The 17,362-nt window shown below is 42.9% G+C and overlaps 1 protein-coding gene across 1 annotated transcript in view; it reads left to right on the top strand.

Moving 5' to 3' along the window:
* The first annotated feature begins 2,260 nt into the window (after positions 1-2,260).
* The window catches only part of LOC129354284 (netrin receptor DCC-like), a 147,921-nt gene continuing 132,819 nt past the window's right edge, over positions 2,261-17,362 (top strand). Inside the window, 1 exon segment of the mRNA XM_055023786.1 lies at positions 2,261-2,687. Within this exon segment, the coding sequence (XP_054879761.1) occupies positions 2,597-2,687 (91 nt within the window). The 5' untranslated portion in view covers positions 2,261-2,596.

Genomic DNA, 17,362 nt, shown 5'->3' with positions numbered 1-17,362 from the left:
GTCACCCAGCAGCGCTCTGTTCACCACAGTAAAGATGGCCGCCGCCACCGCTTCTGGGTCAAGTTAAAGATGAAAGGAAGACAGTTGGGTAGAAACTAGTTACATTTACTTGAATAAGTTCAGTTTTTACTTTCAGGAGCATCTTTGGTACCTTTATACTTTATACTGCAGTGATTATTGTGAAAAAAAGCCTCAGCATTCTCTGGCCTGTGAATGAAAAACATGTTTCATCCAAAAACACACAAAGCTGCAGTTTCTGTTTAATAAGTTTTTCATTGACATAAACTGATTATCTGATTCATCACGAATTAATGAAGCAAATAAGTTTTTCAAGTCTAAGGTTGCACATTGCCTTTGTAACTGATCCTCTGTGACTGACCACAAAGCAAAGATGTAATTCATTTTGTGAAGCTTCAGAAGCTTGACAGCCTCCAGAAGTCGGCGTTGAACCCAGAGCCTCAGTTGGCTTCACCTCCAGCTGTGCAGAAAGAATCCTGGACGAGATTCCTAAAACATGAGGCCGGTTATACGGTGAGGAAGACGAAAAACAACTGAAAGTATTGATTCTACTATGGATTGTAGACATGAAGGATCCCGGACAAGCCCCCAAAATTACCAGTGAAACAGGACAGAGGCAGGAGAATAAAAAAAACTGTCCAGATTTCTGTAAATGAGTCTAAAACACCAAAAATTATTTCAGTGTCTAAAAGCAAGCAGACATCTTGCTGTTGGAGGAAATCCTCTGTCACAGCGTGAAGCAAAGACAAATTAGAAAACATGTTTGTTTCTCTTAAATTCTCATTATTTGTGTTAAATTAGCATCAGACGGTGTTGACTTATGCTAGTTTTAAATCTCTGAGGATTATTTGAGTTTCTTTTTCTTTGAACAAAAGTTGGATCTTTAAAGGAGAGGTTTGTGTTCCTTGAGAATTGGACTTGTTTTGTTCCTGACCTCCAGCTTGACTGACAGAAGTCGTGCTGGTCTGGACTGCTGACTGATAATTAACATGCTATCAGCTGCATTGTGCTCTAATTGGTTCCTTTTGGAGAGCGCTCAGCGTGGGATAAAGAAAGCTCTGCTGCTGGAACAAAGACACAGATGAACACACAGATCCACGGCCGCACAACAACAGAGACGTGGTGGTTAGTCTGCAGGTTCAGGCTGGTAACCGGTGATTAGGTTCCTGTGTGGAGGTGCTGTCAGCTGATCAGGAGCTGAAGGTCTGGATGGAGGCAACAACCAGGCGTCGCTAACCCAGTTCTGAAGTTACACAATCTGAACTAACAGCAATAATTTTAGCTAATTTACCTTGTAAAATAAATTCAGTCATATTCTCACCATTTTATTCATGTCTTAATGTCAGTTTTGAACTTAAAATGTTATTAGCTTGCTACATATTTGGCTATATAAATATTTAGTGACCAAGCTATTGGCTTGGAGCCGGCTAGTTGTTTAGTTTACAAGCTAAATATTTAACGAGCTAAAATCATATTTACCTTGAAGCAAAGTCTTTACTTGGCAAGTTAAATATCTCAGTGATTTTTTTTATTTTTATTTCTTGACTGCTTTCTTTTTGGTCAACATGAGCGCATGATTACGACCAATCAGATTCCTAGGAAATATTTAGTTTGAACTACAAATTAAGCTAATTATTTTGATCAATAAGAAGGGAATATACCTTAATCAGCAACATTAAAAAAACCAACGTGACTCATCTTATTTTTAATGAAGCATAATTGGATGAGAATTAATTACAAATGTCAAAGTAAATTAGAAAAAAATGAAGTTAATAAAAACATTTAAGCCCAGATTATGGGATGAACATTTTGGGTTATTAGTCCTCATATCTGGACATTTTAATCTGAATATTTCCATTATTTTTACTGTCATTAATCCCTCCAGTGTAAACCCACTGCAGTTCCCCCAGTGACCAGAGGGGGCGCTGCAGCTCAGTTAATGTCAATGCTTGGAGCTCCGTCGGTGCGGCTCCGTTCCTGTCGATCCGGCTCCGGGTTTTCTTTCCCCCTGCTTTAGATCAATGGCTCCAGGCTCTGCCAGGCTCTCTCTCTCTCTCTCTCTCTCTCTCTCTCTCTCTCTCTCTCTCTCTCTCTGTCTCTCTCTCTCTCTCCAGTTGGATGTGTCTGAAGGAAAGAGAGAGGGTCTTCCTCCCTCCTCCTCCTCCTCCTCTTCCTCTCCTGGCGACCCGCTCCGCCGGTCCTGGCCGGCAGACGGAGCAGACCTCCGGGAAGGCAGCGCGGACCGGATCGCGGCGCTGATCTGGAATGATGGAGAGTCTGCCCTCTTAGTTTCTGGAACTTCCTCTCCCTCTGAAATAACGCAGGAAAACTGATTCCTCTGCTGGAATTTGATTCTTCTTTCTGTTCTTTTTTTTTTGGAGGAGATCAGAGGGTTTTGCCTCCTGTTCCTCCTCCAGCCTCTTCATGGTTTCCACCTGACAGCTGGATTCTGCAGGATTTTTGGGGAAGTGAGTGGGATTGTGGGGCGAACCGTGTGGATTTGGGAGCGTCTCTCCTGAACTCAGAGGGACCGGATGGGCAGCATGGAGCTGGGCAGCATGGAGCTGGGCGCGCTGGGATGTACTGGAATGTTTGGAGGCTGCTGAGGATGAGGAGGATCTACCTGCTGCTGCTCTGCTGGCTGCTGGGAGCGCACAGCTCAGCCCAGGGTGAGGGAACCACCGTGTGTGTGTGTGTGTGTGTGTGTGTGTGTGTGTGTGTGTGTGTGTGTGTGTGTGTGGGTTTATTGCTTCTGTGCTTTCATTCCTGGATCTTTGGCTCCTGGTTTGTTTCTTGCTGTTGCTGTTTGTCAGCCTGACAGGTTGGTGTCAAACAGCCGGTGCCGGTTCTGACCGAGTCGGCCTGTTTGGACCGGGCGTGCTGATCCGTCTGCAGCAGCTCTGATTGATCTGAGTCCTGGGCCTGGTTCTGGGGGCCTGGTTCTGGAATCCAGGTCCGGATCGGGTTTGGTTCTGGCTGTTTAATCTCCCATCTAATCTGGATTAAAGTCCTAAAATGTTTCTCCGCCTGGTTGAAGCTCCACCTGTGGATGACGGTGTTCAGGTTTGATTTAAACATTTTGTCCTTTTTCACGTCACCAGTGGGGAACACGCTGCCGCTAACAGCAACGCTAACGTTCAGCTAAAGTCTTTAGCTAACTCTAAAAGCATTTAGTGCACTTTGCTTCTGCGCTAATTTCACCAAATAAATTCTAAAATCTAATTTTCTTGGTTGTTCATGAAACGTTGAGTTGAATAAAGTTTGACATCAGTGATAAGTTTTAGTTATAACTGTTACCAAAACACGAAGCATCATGTTTATATTTATGCTCTTATTTTGAAGTAGCAGAAGTTCAAACAACACATTTTTTTATCCAAATAACTTTGTTTAGAATAAAAACATGTAGAGAACAAGATATAAATATAAGGTAATTATATGTTGTTTGTTAGTTTTGTTTTGTCTTATTTTAACTTTAATAAAATGTTTGTTCTAGAAACTAGAACAGAAATGTTTGGTCAGATTTTCACTTTTTGAAGTGTAAATTAGTGCTGCAGTGTTTGAAGAGCAGATATTATTTAGATTTAAGTTAGCCAACATAGCATCTACTAAATGCTATGTTAGCATAGCACTTTAGCATTATCGATTCATGATTAGCGCTTTAGCTTTGCTATTCCATCCAATGTGTTAAATATCAATAAATACAAATTTGACCATATCGAAATAAAATATTTAAAAATATATTGACATGTGTGATATTTGAACTAAATATCTGCATATTTAAAATAAGTCCATGTTTTGTGTTTATTGTAGGTGGAAGTGAATAAATCAGGTCTTTGTAGCAGTGAGTGGTTCTGCTGCTGCTTGTTGCTCCTGTGGAGATGAAACCTCTTCAGGTTTTGTGTAAAATATCTATAAACACGACTTCATAACGGAGGAATATTGTTTCTAATGACTGAAGAACCGGATCTGAGCTCAGCTCCGGGCCTCCTGCTGTCAATGAGCCGCAGCTACAGCCTTTAATTAGGCTAATTGATGGTGAGAGCCATGCTGCAGTGATGCTGCTGCAGCTGCTGCTGCTGCTGCTGGAGCTGCTGCTGCTGCTGCTGGAGCTGCTGCTGCTGCTGGAGCTGCAGCTGCTGCTGGAGCTGCAGCTGCTGCTGGAGCTGCTGCAGTTGCTGGAGCTGCTGCTGCTGCAGTTGCTGGAGCTGCTGCTGCTGCTGGAGCTGATGCTGCTGCTGCTGCTGGAGCTGATGCTGCAGCTGCTGCTGCAGTTGCTGGAGCTGCTGCAGCTGATATTTTAAATAAGCAAATTAACTCACATTTGCCTAAAATGCAGTGACATTATTCCTTTAGTGAACGATTCCTCGTTTCCTCATCTTCCGCTAAAAATACTTCTAAGATCAACATGATGTTAAATTAAATCATGAAACTTTTCCTGCGGCTTCATTTATGTCTTTGGCTTTTGAAGATCATTTGATCAAATGTTGTTTCTGCTCTTGCTTCACTCCACTGAATCTGTTTGGTTAGTAAATGATCAGATCAGATTTTTCCAGTTGGGGTTTTTGGATCTTCGCTGCGTTTTGTGAGTCTTTGGTTCGGTGGTTTGAATCTGGTGACCCTGGTGGTCATTAATTGGATCCTGCATTTTTTCCTTCCTGTTGATTCTGTAGTTATAATTGCTGCTTTCTGTCTTTATCTCTTCCAACATTCTGCTTCCTTCTGGAAGTTTCTCCTCTGCTGATTCAACGTTTAAGCCAATAAATGCAGACTTACACAGTTTTCCAGTCAAAATTAAATGTTTTAGAGGTTTTTTGCATTTTCTGGTTTCACCACAAAGTAAAGAGAATGAGTGGATGAAAACCGAGTTTTCCAGGCTGCAGGTTTTCTGTCCTGGATGCTGCAGCTGAATGATGATGCATGGAGAGGCGGATGGAGTGAAAGCAGGTGAATGCATCATGTTTGTTGCTGCTGTTTCCTGTTATTATTCCCGCTGAACTTTAACCTCAATGATTCCTCATTAATCGCAGATTGTCTGGAACCAGAATCAGGCTGGAACACTTCGCTCCAATCTGATGGTCAAAAATGAGTTCAAAACGATAAACATCTGCAGTTCAGTTCATAAATCTATTTATTCAATAATTTAGCAGGAAAAATGGCTTTGAATTGAAATAGTTTTTTATTGGTTAAATAATGTGATTAACTCAAACATTTGAATCAAATCCCTCAGTTACTATTAGTAACATCTGACTTGTCACTTCCTGGTTCCTGCAGACTAGTTTTAGTGCCGCAGCAGCAGCAGCAGCTGCAACAGCAGCAGCTTCAGCAGCAGCAGAAGCACCAGCAGCTGCAACAGCTGCAGCAGCTTCAGCAGCAGCAGCAGCTGCAGCAGAAGCAGCAGCTTCACTTTGTTGCCTCCAATTTGCTGACATGAAACCTTCCAGTCGCCTCATTCTGGAGGAACGTCTGCAGGTTCTGGTCACTCTAACCAGGAAGGTTTTTAGTCTGGATTTAAAAGAACTCAGTGTTTCGGCAGTCTTGCAGTTTTCTGGAAGTTTGTTCCAGATTTGTGGTGAACAGAAGCTGAAAGTTGGCTCTCCATGTTTGGACGTGCCGCTCTGGAACAGAAGGCTGCTTTTGGAACCATCTTTATGTGTCTCTGAAGGTCCAGCGTTCATCCTGATCTCTGGTTCCAGCTGTGTCGACTGGACGGTTCTGTTGGGTGAGACGGGAAAACGGAGCTGAATATTCCAGGCTTTGCGGCGTTGTTTCCGTTTTGGTCTTGGGATTGTGTCTGAAAGCCTGAATCCTTGTGGGAACGTGAGTCTAATAGTTTAAGAGGTTTTATTGGAGGTGGCGGTGAGCAGGCGGCTCGTGGGGATCATAAACGTCGGCGTTAACTTTTAGTCCGATCCATCAGGAGCTGCTGGTCGGCCGCAGCCGGGCCCTCAGGCCCGGGTTAAACAAACACTTTAAGGCCATAAAGGAGCAGGATTATCCTCCGGCTGCAGCGCTGCTATTTATAACGGAGTCGCTGCTGCTTTCAAGGTGCTTCTCGCTTTAAACAAGCTGCAGATTGACAAGGAAAAGGCTTTTTGTGCTGCATGCAGGGACTTCCAGTCGTTCACAGCCGACGTTTTGCTGCTCTGACAGTTTAGAGGCGGATGGATGAGGAGGAGCTGCGCTCTGTGATTCAGGATCTGAAAACGCCTGCATCATGTTCAGCTACAGGAAGCAGTTTCCCCTGACTTCCTGTTAATGGCGCCGCTCCGCTCCTCCAGCTCAGATCTGCAGAACCGAATCTGTTCTGCCTGGAGAAAGGCTTCATGCTCAGATTCTGCTTCCTGTTGACCATTAATCCTCACTGCGAGTTAACAGGATCACTGAAATAAATCTCAACTAGTTTAGTTATTGATTCACCATTCAGACGTTTTTCACCCAACTTTATAAAAACCCCAGAAATGATCAAACGTCCAGTTAAGAAATACTTTTACTGCATCTTAGGCCATAAAATGTTTATTTTTTTTATTAAAAAGAATTGTTTGTATTTTTAAAGCGTTTCTACTGCATCAAACAAACAAATGGTTTAAATGAAAAATGTGCAAATATTTTAAATCCAATGAATCAATAAATCATCAGAATAATCAAATAATCTCTTTATTCTCTGCTGTTTGGATCTTAAGCTGCTAGCATGAGGCTAACAGTCAGAGGCCTCCTCACAGCCGTTGTAACACTGTCTGCTACAGCTTCACCATCAATGACTATTGGCAGATTTTTGGATGATATGAGTTATGACAGCATTAATTTGCTCTGTGCTTCTAGAGACGTTTTCTACTTTCTGCTGCCAGAAATGTGATGAATAGAAATCATGAGTTTACATTTTATAACTCGACTGGAAAAATACAAGATGAAGTCAGAATAAATGGGATTAAGAGTTTAAAGGTTTTCAGATGAAGTGAAGTTGAATTAAATTAGATGATCATCATTCATCATAACTTGAAATATTTGACATAATCAATGAATTAGTTTCAGCTGAAGCAGCAGATTCCAGTTTAGTTTTGATGAAATCCTGCATCAGGTCTGCTGCAGCAGCTGCTGCAGCTCCTGCCTGCACAGCTCCTGCTGCAGCCCCTGCTGCAGCTCGTGCTGCAGCTGCAGCTCCTGCCTGCACAGCTCCTGCTGCAGCCCCTGCTGCAGCTCGTGCTGCAGCTGCTGCAGCTGCCTGCACGGCTCTGGTTCCAGTTCAGCCTGTCGGTGGCAGCTGAGCTGTCGGCTGTGGATCCAGGATCAACCGGCCTCCTTCCCGTCGTCCTGCAGGTTTCGCCTCCTGCTTCCCCGTTTCTGACGGTTCCTGCTTTAAATGGCGAGATGAAAGGCGAGGTGATCGATAGGTCCTGAACCGCGGCGGCGCGCGGCTCCTCCATCAGCGAGGAGCCATCGACCCGCCGCCGTCGAGCCGCTGATCAAACAGCTGCTGATGGGAGGAATTTGTAATTTTCCTGCTGATATCAAAGTATTGATCAGGAGGAGGAAGGCTGGACAGGATCAGCGTTACAGTCGGCTGCAGCCAAATCAATCATGTGATCAGTTGGATGCTAATGGAGGTGATGGAGGATGGCTGCTGCTGCTGCTGCTGCTGCTGCAGCTGCTGCTGCTGCTGCTGCTGCTGCTGATGATCCGTCTCTGACCTCTGAAAACGTTAAATGGTTTCTGGAGTGAATCTTTGGGTCGGTCCAGAAGAATCCGTCGGGTCTCAGTGACTCGTTGATCTCTGCAGCTTCAGGTTCATCCAAAGCCACAGGAAGTGAAGAGGATCCACTGCTTCACTCTTCATAAAGTCATCAGTAAATCTGTCCATTAATCGCATAAGTCACAACTCAATTTATCATTTTTATTTTCCTACCTAAAACTGGCTGATAAAATTCTGTTTTGGATATTTAAAGTCTCTTCCAGCTGCAGCGTTAATGTTCAGGTTCACATGCAGACGTGGTCGTCCAGCTGCACTGAGATAGAAAGTGATGTAATGTTGATCGTGTTGAGGAAACGTTCAGACGGCCTTGTGATGAATGCATTCAGACCTGCACTGATTAACAAGCTTTTATTCAACAGAGGAAACATTTACAGCATGAGAAATTTTAATCAGGAATCACATTAAAGCTAAAAGCTTAAAGCTTTTCCTTTAATAAGCAGACGTGAATAATCAGGACAGGATTCATGAGCTTTTAATCAATTTCTCCTCCACATGCAGGTGCATCCAGTCAGGATGAGGCAACGCCAGGTTGCCATGTTTCCATGTTTCCAGGTTGCAAACGTCGATTCGTCTGAACGTCGTTTCGTCTGAACGTCGTTTCGTCTGAACGTCGTTTCGTCTGAACGTCGTCGTTTCGTCTGAACGTCGATTCGTCTGAACGTCGTTTCGTCTGAACGTGGTGGTTCTGCGTCAGGCTGCAGGTTTCTCCGCTGCGTTCCGTCACTCGGAGCCGATCCGTGGTTCCTAAGCTCGTCCTTTCTTCTTCCCAAAAGCCTTCGTGTGTTTTAATTAAATCTCTGGACGTGTTTCATTATTCAGGAGGAAAAAAGTGGCATGTGAGTAATTTACAGAGATGATTGTCCTCGGCTCTGAACATTAGGTCTTCATTTATGTCCTCTGCTCTCAGCTGTCTATATTTAACATCATCTGCTCTGCTCTGACATTTCATGCATTATTCATGCTGGGAACGCTGCGCATCACCTGCCTGAGGAGCTGCTCCTCACCTTTAAATCCTCCTCATTAAAGCTGCTGCAGGCTTTTACATTAATTAGTTTTTACTTATTCTGCCTCTGCTGGCTCCTCCTCTGCTTCTCGTTTCGGTTTGTCGGTGAAAAACCAGGATCTGAAACAACTTGCAGCCCAGCAGGTTGTTTGCTGAGCTGCAAGTTGTTTTTTGTTCCACTTTGAGTCAGAATGAGTTTTCATTCTGATTCGGTTGTTTGGTGGACGAGTCCAGCAGATCAGACCAGCAGACGGAGACGCTGGAGCCAAAACTAAACCTGTTCATTTGAGGCTGATGTTTAGACTGGAGCGGACCGTCTGACGACATGAAGTAGGCGAAAAGAGCTAAAAAACCTGAACTGGATCAGTGGAGCGGCTCATACAGAAGAACCCAGAGCATTTAAAGCTCCACAGATTCGATATGTTTAGCAACTTTTGAGACCCTCTGTTGACTTGATCTAAAATAAGAGACGAGCATCAAATGTAGCGATATCAGAAAATTAAGCAAATTTATATAAAAATGTTAAAAATTAGCACAGAATCATCAAGATAGGACCTTTAAGGATCAATTTGGACAATTTATCTGCAAAGGAAATGTTGGTTTGGGGTTAATTAAACTCAAAATGAAGGTTTTGAAGTGGCCTAGTCAAAGTCCAGACTCAGATATAACTAATAATCAATTGTGGGCAAAATAAAGAAAATCAGTAGAAAACTTTAAGGGGGTAAAACCTGTCAGCAGGTTGGTACTTCCTGTTCTGCTTGTGCTGGAAGGTTTTCACTGATGACGGCGTTTGTTCAATAATAATAATAATAATAATAATAATAATAATTATTATTATTACCTGTAGAGTTGCGCTGCAGACCTGCTGCGGTCCTGAAAACCACCCGGACCTGGTGGTTCTGAGGTCCGGTCCTGCAGCAGATAAACGGGCTGAACTGCGGCGTTTAGGCTCATGAATATTCATGAGCAGAAACCCAGAGGAGCTGCAGCAGCGGCGTCTCTGCAGCCAGATGGATTTATGGCCACTTATCAGGATTAGAGATGCAGCAGCACCGAGCGACTCCTGCTGCAGCGCCGAGACCAGCAGGACCGTCCAGAACCAACTGATCTCATGTCTGGTAGACAAACTGCCATTCAGGAAAGATCTGGTTCTGGTCTGGTTCTGGTTTGGTTCTGATCTGGTTCTGATCTGGTTCTGGTCTGGTTCTGGTCTGGTTCTGGTCTGGTTCTGGTCTGGTTCTGGTCTGGTTCTGGTCTGGTTCTGATCGGGTTCTTGTCTGGTTCTGATCTGGTTCTGGTCTGGTTCTGATTTGGTTCTGATCTGGTTCTGGTCTGGTTCTGATCTGGTTCTGGTCTGGTTCTGATCTGTTTCTGGTCTGGTTCTGGTCTGGTTCTGGTTTGGTTCTGGTCTGGTTCTGGTCTGGTTCTGATCCGGTTCTGATCTGGTTCTGATCTGGTTCTGGTCTGGTTCTGATCTGGTTCTGATCTGTTTCTGATCTGTTTCTGGTTTGGTTCTGGTCTGGTTCTGATCTGGTTCTGGTCTGGTTCTGGTCCGGTTCTGGTTTGGTTCTGGTCTGGTTCTGATCGGGTTCTTGTCTGGTTCTGGTCCGGTTCTGGTTTGGTTCTGGTCTGGTTCTGATCGGGTTCTTGTCTGGTTCTGGTCTGGTTCTGATTTGGTTCTGGTCTGGTTCTGGTTTGGTTCTGGTCTGGTTCTGGTCTGGTTCTGGTCTGGTTCTGATCTGGTTCTGGTTTGGTTCTGGTCTGGTTCTGGTCTGGTTCTGGTCTGGTTCTGGTCCGGTTCTGGTCTGGTTCTGGTCTGGTTCTGGTCCGGTTCTGGTTTGGTTCTGGTCTGGTTCTGGTCCGGTTCTGGTCTGGTTCTGGTCTGGTTCTGATTTGGTTCTGATCTGTTTCTGGTCTGGTTCTGGTCTGGTTCTGGTTTGGTTCTGGTCTGGTTCTGGTCTGGTTCTGATCCGGTTCTGATCTGGTTCTGATCTGGTTCTGGTCTGGTTCTGATCCGGTTCTGGTCTGGTTCTGGTCTGGTTCTTGTCTGGTTCTGATCTGGTTCTGGTCTGGTTCTGATCTGGTTCTGATCTGGTTCTGGTCTGATTCTAATCCGGTTCTGGTCTGGTTCTGGTCTGTTTCTGATCTGGTTCTGGTCCGGTTCTGATCTGGTTCTGATCTGGTTCTGGTCTGGTTCTGATCCGGTTCTGGTCTGGTTCTGGTCTGGTTCTGGTCTGGTTCTGATCCGGTTCTGGTCTGGTTCTGGTCTCTGTTTTGTGCCTGCTTGTTGGAGCCTGACCTCTGACCTTTGCTGCAGCAGAGCTCCAGCTGTTCTCCTCCTTATTGGACCTACATCTTGCTGTCAGGCGGGTTCTGCTTAAATGTGGCTCAGGCAGTGGCCTAATTCAATCATTTCAGCCTGATGTTAACATCTGTCGGACCTGAAACTGATCTTGGTTTATGGATTTTGTCTTTGGTTCTGATTGGAGGAGGGAATTTATCGTGTATCGTGAGAAATTTCTGATTTTCATGATAAATTATTGATGTTTAAAATCTTCAGCCGTGTTTATTTGACCTGGATAGTTTCGCTGTTTCATCCTGTTTGTTTAATAAAATGATCACTACATCTGATTTAATTTGTAAGTATAAATTATTACACTCTAATAATCAGATCATGTGACTTCTAAAGCAGATTGTTATAGATAGGAATGTTTTTCAGGAGGATTTGTGTTTGTGGGACTGTAATTACTGTGACACAGTCACTAGAAAATGTTTTTCATCAGCTGAATATTTCCCCGGTCTGCTGTGAAGTTAATCTGGTTAACCAGAATGAGTCCCGCCCTTTGACCTCTGAAGGTCAGGAGTAAATCAACTTGACCTCAGTCCTGATCTCAGCGCCCTCAGAGGGACCTGAGCCTTGACTTTAGAACCCGACCGTCTCCACTGACCTGGAAATGTTTGTTTGTTTCAGCAGAAGGGAAATGTCAGGTTGGCTGCAGCCGCTGGCGGGCGGGCTGCAGCGTGTCCTGCTGCAGCGTTAGCAGCTTCTGGTGTTAGCACCTTCTGGCGTTAGCAGCTTCTGACGTTAGCAGCTTCTGACGTTAGCAGCTTCTGACGTTAGCAGCTTCTGGCGTTAGCGGCTTCTGGCATTAGCAGCTTCTGGCGTTAGCGGCTTCCGGCGTTAGCAGCTTCCGGCGTTAGCGGCTTCCGGCGTTAGCAGCTTCTGGCGTTAGCAACTTCTGGCGTTAGCATCGCTTCGCCTGTAGGCAGCACTGCTAATGGCGCTGACGCAGCGCTCTGATTAATTAGCGACGGCTCGGTGTGAACCGGCTGCACTGTTGGATCTGTAGCCCTGAAGGGCTGATTGGGCTCAGGCTAATTTCTGGATCGCTAAATGCTAATATGCTAATGGCTTTGACATTTAAAACCCTGATTTTCTAATTATTGTCAGTTTTACCAACATGTTTGGCTCATAAAGCTGCGCTGACTGTAACCCGGAGGCTTTGGCAGGATTCCAGCCTGATAGACGTTGATAATCAGGCTGAAGTCGTCAAGGTTCCTGAATGTTGTTGTTTGGTTTCAAGCTGAGTGATAATTACAGCTGCTGCTCTTTTTACCACTTCAATCTTTTTATAAATAGAGTGGAAAAAATGTTTCTTCTTCTTTGTCACATTACTGATATTAAAAAATGTGAAAATGTTTTCACACCCTAAACCTGCTTCTCCTGTGGATGACCTTTGACCCGCTCTGCTTGGATGAATTGATTTAAAATTCAGACACATTGGAGGACTTTCCAACAGGAGTGAACTTTGACTAGGCCACTTCACAATCTAGTTAGTTTTTCATCTCGCTTTAGTTCGCTTTGTTAGGTCATAATTAACGTTTCCATCGGTTGCAGTACAGCAGCCCAGATCATGACTCTGCCACCGCCGTGTCGTCCTGCGGTGGTTCTGGTCCGTTTTAGATGTTTCTCTGATCTGTGGAGTTTGAAGTGGATCCAGTGTGAAGCTGATCAGAGTGTGGCTGAATCGCAGCAGCAGCTCGTTTTCCGTTGGGAGTCGCTGAACGCCGCGGCCTCCTGGGATCCCAGCATGCATCTCTGCTCCTCTGATCAGCGTGGATCTGGATCCTCCCCTCGTCGTTGCTGTGAATCAGGAGCTTTAAGAGCCACTTTAATTGCGGCTCCTGCAGCAGGCTGAGCCCCTCTGAGGCCCTCATTCATATTCTGCAAACATCCCTCTGCTTTGCAAGTCGTTTCATTTTTCAGCCAGACTTCCAGTCTCATTTATTAAGGCTTTTTATTTCCCCTCAGGTATGAAACAAGTGTTCAGAGGTGTGTTTTCAACGCCGGGCGCTCGTCACCGTCTGTCGCTTAAATCAGATTAAACAGACGTTTTAACACCACAACTTATTAAAAGATAAAGGATTTCCAGTCAGATAATACCAGTAATAAAACTTTCAGTGTTTAAATCAACACAGAAATCAAACTTCTTTTTATTTTTTGTCAAATGTTTTTGCTCCGACCGACTAATGAGCTCCTGCTTCTGATTGGCTGCTGGTTCCTCAGACGGATCATGTTTCTGCTTCGGTAATAAATGAACTTATTCTTCTGCCGCCGGGTCAGTTCTGCTGGTCGGGTCGTCTCATCCGACGGAACCGTTTCTGAAAATGTTTCATATTAAATCAGGAATCAGTTCGCTTTGTTGATTTGGACCATCATGAATACAGAACGAAACCCAGATGGAAAAACAGGCCGATTAATTCCTGTAACATTAATCAGAGATGAGTTATCAATAGAGGCCCAGTGGATCAAGCATGTGGCGACAGTGGAGAGGAACCAGTCCCTGTGAACATCAGAACCATTTACTTTCTACTGGATCAGTTGAATCTCATTAAATGGACTCAGATATTTTCCCTCAACAAAATAATTTGATTTGTTCCACTTTAAATGTGGAACTAAACTTTCCAAAGCTTCCATCGCATTTTATCCGACACTTCCAGAGAAATGCGCCGCAATTCTGCAGCAGAAGAAGCCAGACGGTAAACGATGTCTGAAAACTATAAAGTCATTAAGGAAGTGGAGGAAGCTGAAGGGGGCGCTCTTCTGAGGCTTAATGTCTCCATTAGTGGTTTCTGCAGTTCATCATAACGAACCTTTTGTCACTGATAGATTGAAGCAGAAATGATTTATCAATAATCATTTTAATAAAAACAGAGACAAATTAGAGAAAACCTTCATGTTAATGTTATTTTCTGTCTGCTGGAGGACGGATGATACTTTAAATCCTCCTTCAGATGTTTTTCTATCTTCTATCAGGACAGACATTTGTGACTCTTAAACTTTGCTTTGGGTTGTCAGGTGGAGTGGCAGATTAACCCCGGGGGGCTGCGGGGGGGCCATCGCCCTCATCAACATAACAATCAGCACTTGGTCGCCCATCTGTGCGACAAGGAGCCGCTCGCCGCCCTGGCTGGGTGGCGGCAGATGTTAGGAGGGGAGGAGGTCATTGTTGGCTTTTTGACCCCGCTCTCACAACAGATGGGGCCTCAAACACAAAGCCGGCTCCAGTAAACCGGCTCTTCCTGCCAGGAGCCCGACGCACAAAATCAGAACGACGCGACATGAGCGGACGGCGTTCAGGTGGCGCTTCGACTCAGGACACATTTTCTGCTGAACATGAAGGACGTTTTCCTCAGTCTCAGGTTTCAGGAGGAAAACGTCGCTGAGAGAATCTATTGTTCACAAAAACAGTCTGGAGACTTTTAAAACTATTCAGGAACTCGTGAAGAGTCTCACCTGAAGGTTTCTGATCAGAAAACAGTTTTTATCTTAGCAGATTTGAATCCTGAAGATCCTGTTAAAAGCTTCTTACAGTCTGGAAAAGTCTGGCATTGGTTTAGGATTTTCTTCCTCTGGATTAATTAAAATCATTTACATTTCCAGACTTTGTTTCCTCTTGAAATGTCTCTTATGTTTTTCCTTCCTGGTTTGCTGGTTTGTGATGTAGATTCCTAGTAATCTATATTATTAATATTTTAATTGGACTGAGACATCCACGCACTAATTTAAATTAATTAATTACATAATTATTTTGACATAATGCAGTTAATCAAATGTTTTCAGGCTGGAACCTTTGAATTCGCTTGTTTCTGGTACGACTTAAATCTGACGCTCAAGCTACAAAGATGGAGGACGAAGCTGCTTCTTTCAACCCGCTGGGTTTTAATTTCTGACTCTAACTGATTGGAATCTGGAACAGTACTGTTGCGTTCGAGTTGTGCTAAAAGGCGTTAGCCTTCAGACGCAATGCTAGCCTAAAATAGCATCTCCATGCTAAACATGTAGCAGCTAATGCTAACGTCGTGCCACTGTCCAGCTTTCTAAAAAAGCTCAGTGAATGATCACAGAAACTTTTCTCTAATCTGATGGATTAAAAACTATAAATATCTTCTGCTCATATTTCTATTTATGCAATAATTTACTAGAAAAAATGACTTTTAAATTGAAAACGTTGCTCATTAGTTTATGGTTTTCCACTAAAATTGTGTTAAATAGTTAAAACATTTAGATAAAATGAACACAACTGAAACAGGAAAGTTTTCTGAAATAGAATATGTTCTAATATTTTTCTGTTTTAAATCCAGAGCGCTCTGCGGTGCTCTGGACCTTTTTCTCTCATTTTTCTCACATCAGCTGTTTTTGTTTACATTGTTTTTCATTTCAAATCACCGGAAAAAAGAAGAAAAATCTCTAAAAAACCATCACTGACTTCCATCGGGATCAAAACGAAACAGAAACACAAAACAACAAACTGCAAAAAAAAGAAGAAAAGAATTGCTTCAAATCTGTTTTTTGTAACAATTTGTTTGCAGCAGCAACAAGTGGGGGAGGGGTAGCGCTGCATTAATCAAACCTCTCCCTCTCCAACTGAAGGACTTTATAGTTTACTGTTGCCTCAGGATTATTGATTAATTATTAATCAATAAAAATAGAGAAGGCTAAAGTAATTTTACAGAATGATTTGGACTGAACTGATGAAGCTAATAAGAGCTTTTAATTTTTAATAAACCTTCTTTGTGTGTTATTTTGTGTAGTTTCACATAAAATTTACCATTTAGGAAAAAGTGCTCTAATATTGGTGAATAATTAAAAAGTGTTAATTTCTTTATGTAGAGTGGGAAATGAAAACCAGTTTCCATCTGACTGGTTTTACTGGAGGGTTTTCTGTGTTTTGGGATAAAATCCAGATTTATTGCAGAAACGTGGGTCATGTTTATTGTTCTGCTAACACAAAGCAGCCAAACTGAGCGACGTGTGTAATATTTCCTCATAATGTGACTGTTTTGTTATTTATGAGGATTTTTGGCGTTTTGATGAATCAGAGTTTTTACAAACCTTTGAAAACAAACAATAAAGTTATTATATTCAGGCATCAGAAGGAAAACGGCTTTCAGAACAGCTCCTGGTCGCCCCGGCGCTGCCGCCGCTGTGTGTGAAGGATTAACAGCGGAGTATGTGAGTGGGATTATATGCTGACTGCACTTGTGTGTGTTCAACAATAGGGGCGGGGTGACGGTTCTCCAAAATGTCCTTAAAGCGTGTTGAACCACTGTAAGACTTTAATCTGCTATAAATTATAATTTAATTAGACGGTCTGAATAAGAAAGTGCAAAGAGAGAGTGTGTGTGTGTGTGTGTGTGTGTGTGTGTGTGTGTGTGTGTGTGTGTGTGTGTGTGTGTGTGTGTGTGTGTGTGTGTGTGTGTGTGTGTGTGTGTGGTGAGTGTGTGTGTGTGTGTGCTTGTTTATGTTACAGAATGAGGACCTTCGTTATTTGCTAACTTTATGGGAACCAAAGCTCCTCTTAAAGTGGCGGACTCTCAGTTTATGGATTACAGGTTTGCTTTAGAGGCTTATTGTGGATTAAGTTTAAATTTACACAAAATCAAAAGATTCCCTGCAGTTCGTACTGCTAAGAAGTGGAGGGAATCTTTACTTAAATATGAGTTTATTGCAAATTTTCAGCTAAAATAGTAAAAAAAATTATGTTTACTTCGACCTGCAGGTGGCAGTGTTTCATATCAATGTGGCGAGAAACAAAAATTTAATTAATATATTTATGTGTCAACTTTTCTGAAAATCTCCTTTCTTCTATATGTTATGATGGAGTATTAGGAAAAAGCTAAGAAAAAAATAATCAAATAACAATAAATCGTAATAAAATAAGAACAACTCATAATATTACAAGAATAAAGTTGGAAAAATATTGCAAAAACATTAAAAAGTTGTTTTACTACGATAGTCAAGGAAAAGTAATAAGCTTTTATGTTATTACAAGAATAATTTAAAAATGTTGTAATAATGTGAGAATAAAGTTTTAGTTTTGCAAAATAAAGTTGCAATGATGACAAAAGTCATAATACAAAACAATTGTGATATTACGAAGATGAAGTAGTAACATTATAACTGCTACACAAAAATGAAAAGCTGTTAAATGTTGAAATTTTGGCAATTTATAAATATGTAATTACATCATCATTTAACACATTGTAATAATGTTTTACTTTATTTTATTCATAGCCTGGCAATAATACTG

Source organism: Poeciliopsis prolifica, unplaced genomic scaffold (genome assembly GCF_027474105.1).
Source record: "Poeciliopsis prolifica strain line A6 unplaced genomic scaffold, Auburn_PproV2 SCAFFOLD107, whole genome shotgun sequence".
NCBI classification, from domain to species: Eukaryota; Metazoa; Chordata; class Actinopteri; order Cyprinodontiformes; family Poeciliidae; genus Poeciliopsis; species Poeciliopsis prolifica.
Note: the sequence above shows the minus strand (reverse complement) of the source record. Positions and strands in the feature narration are given on the sequence as shown.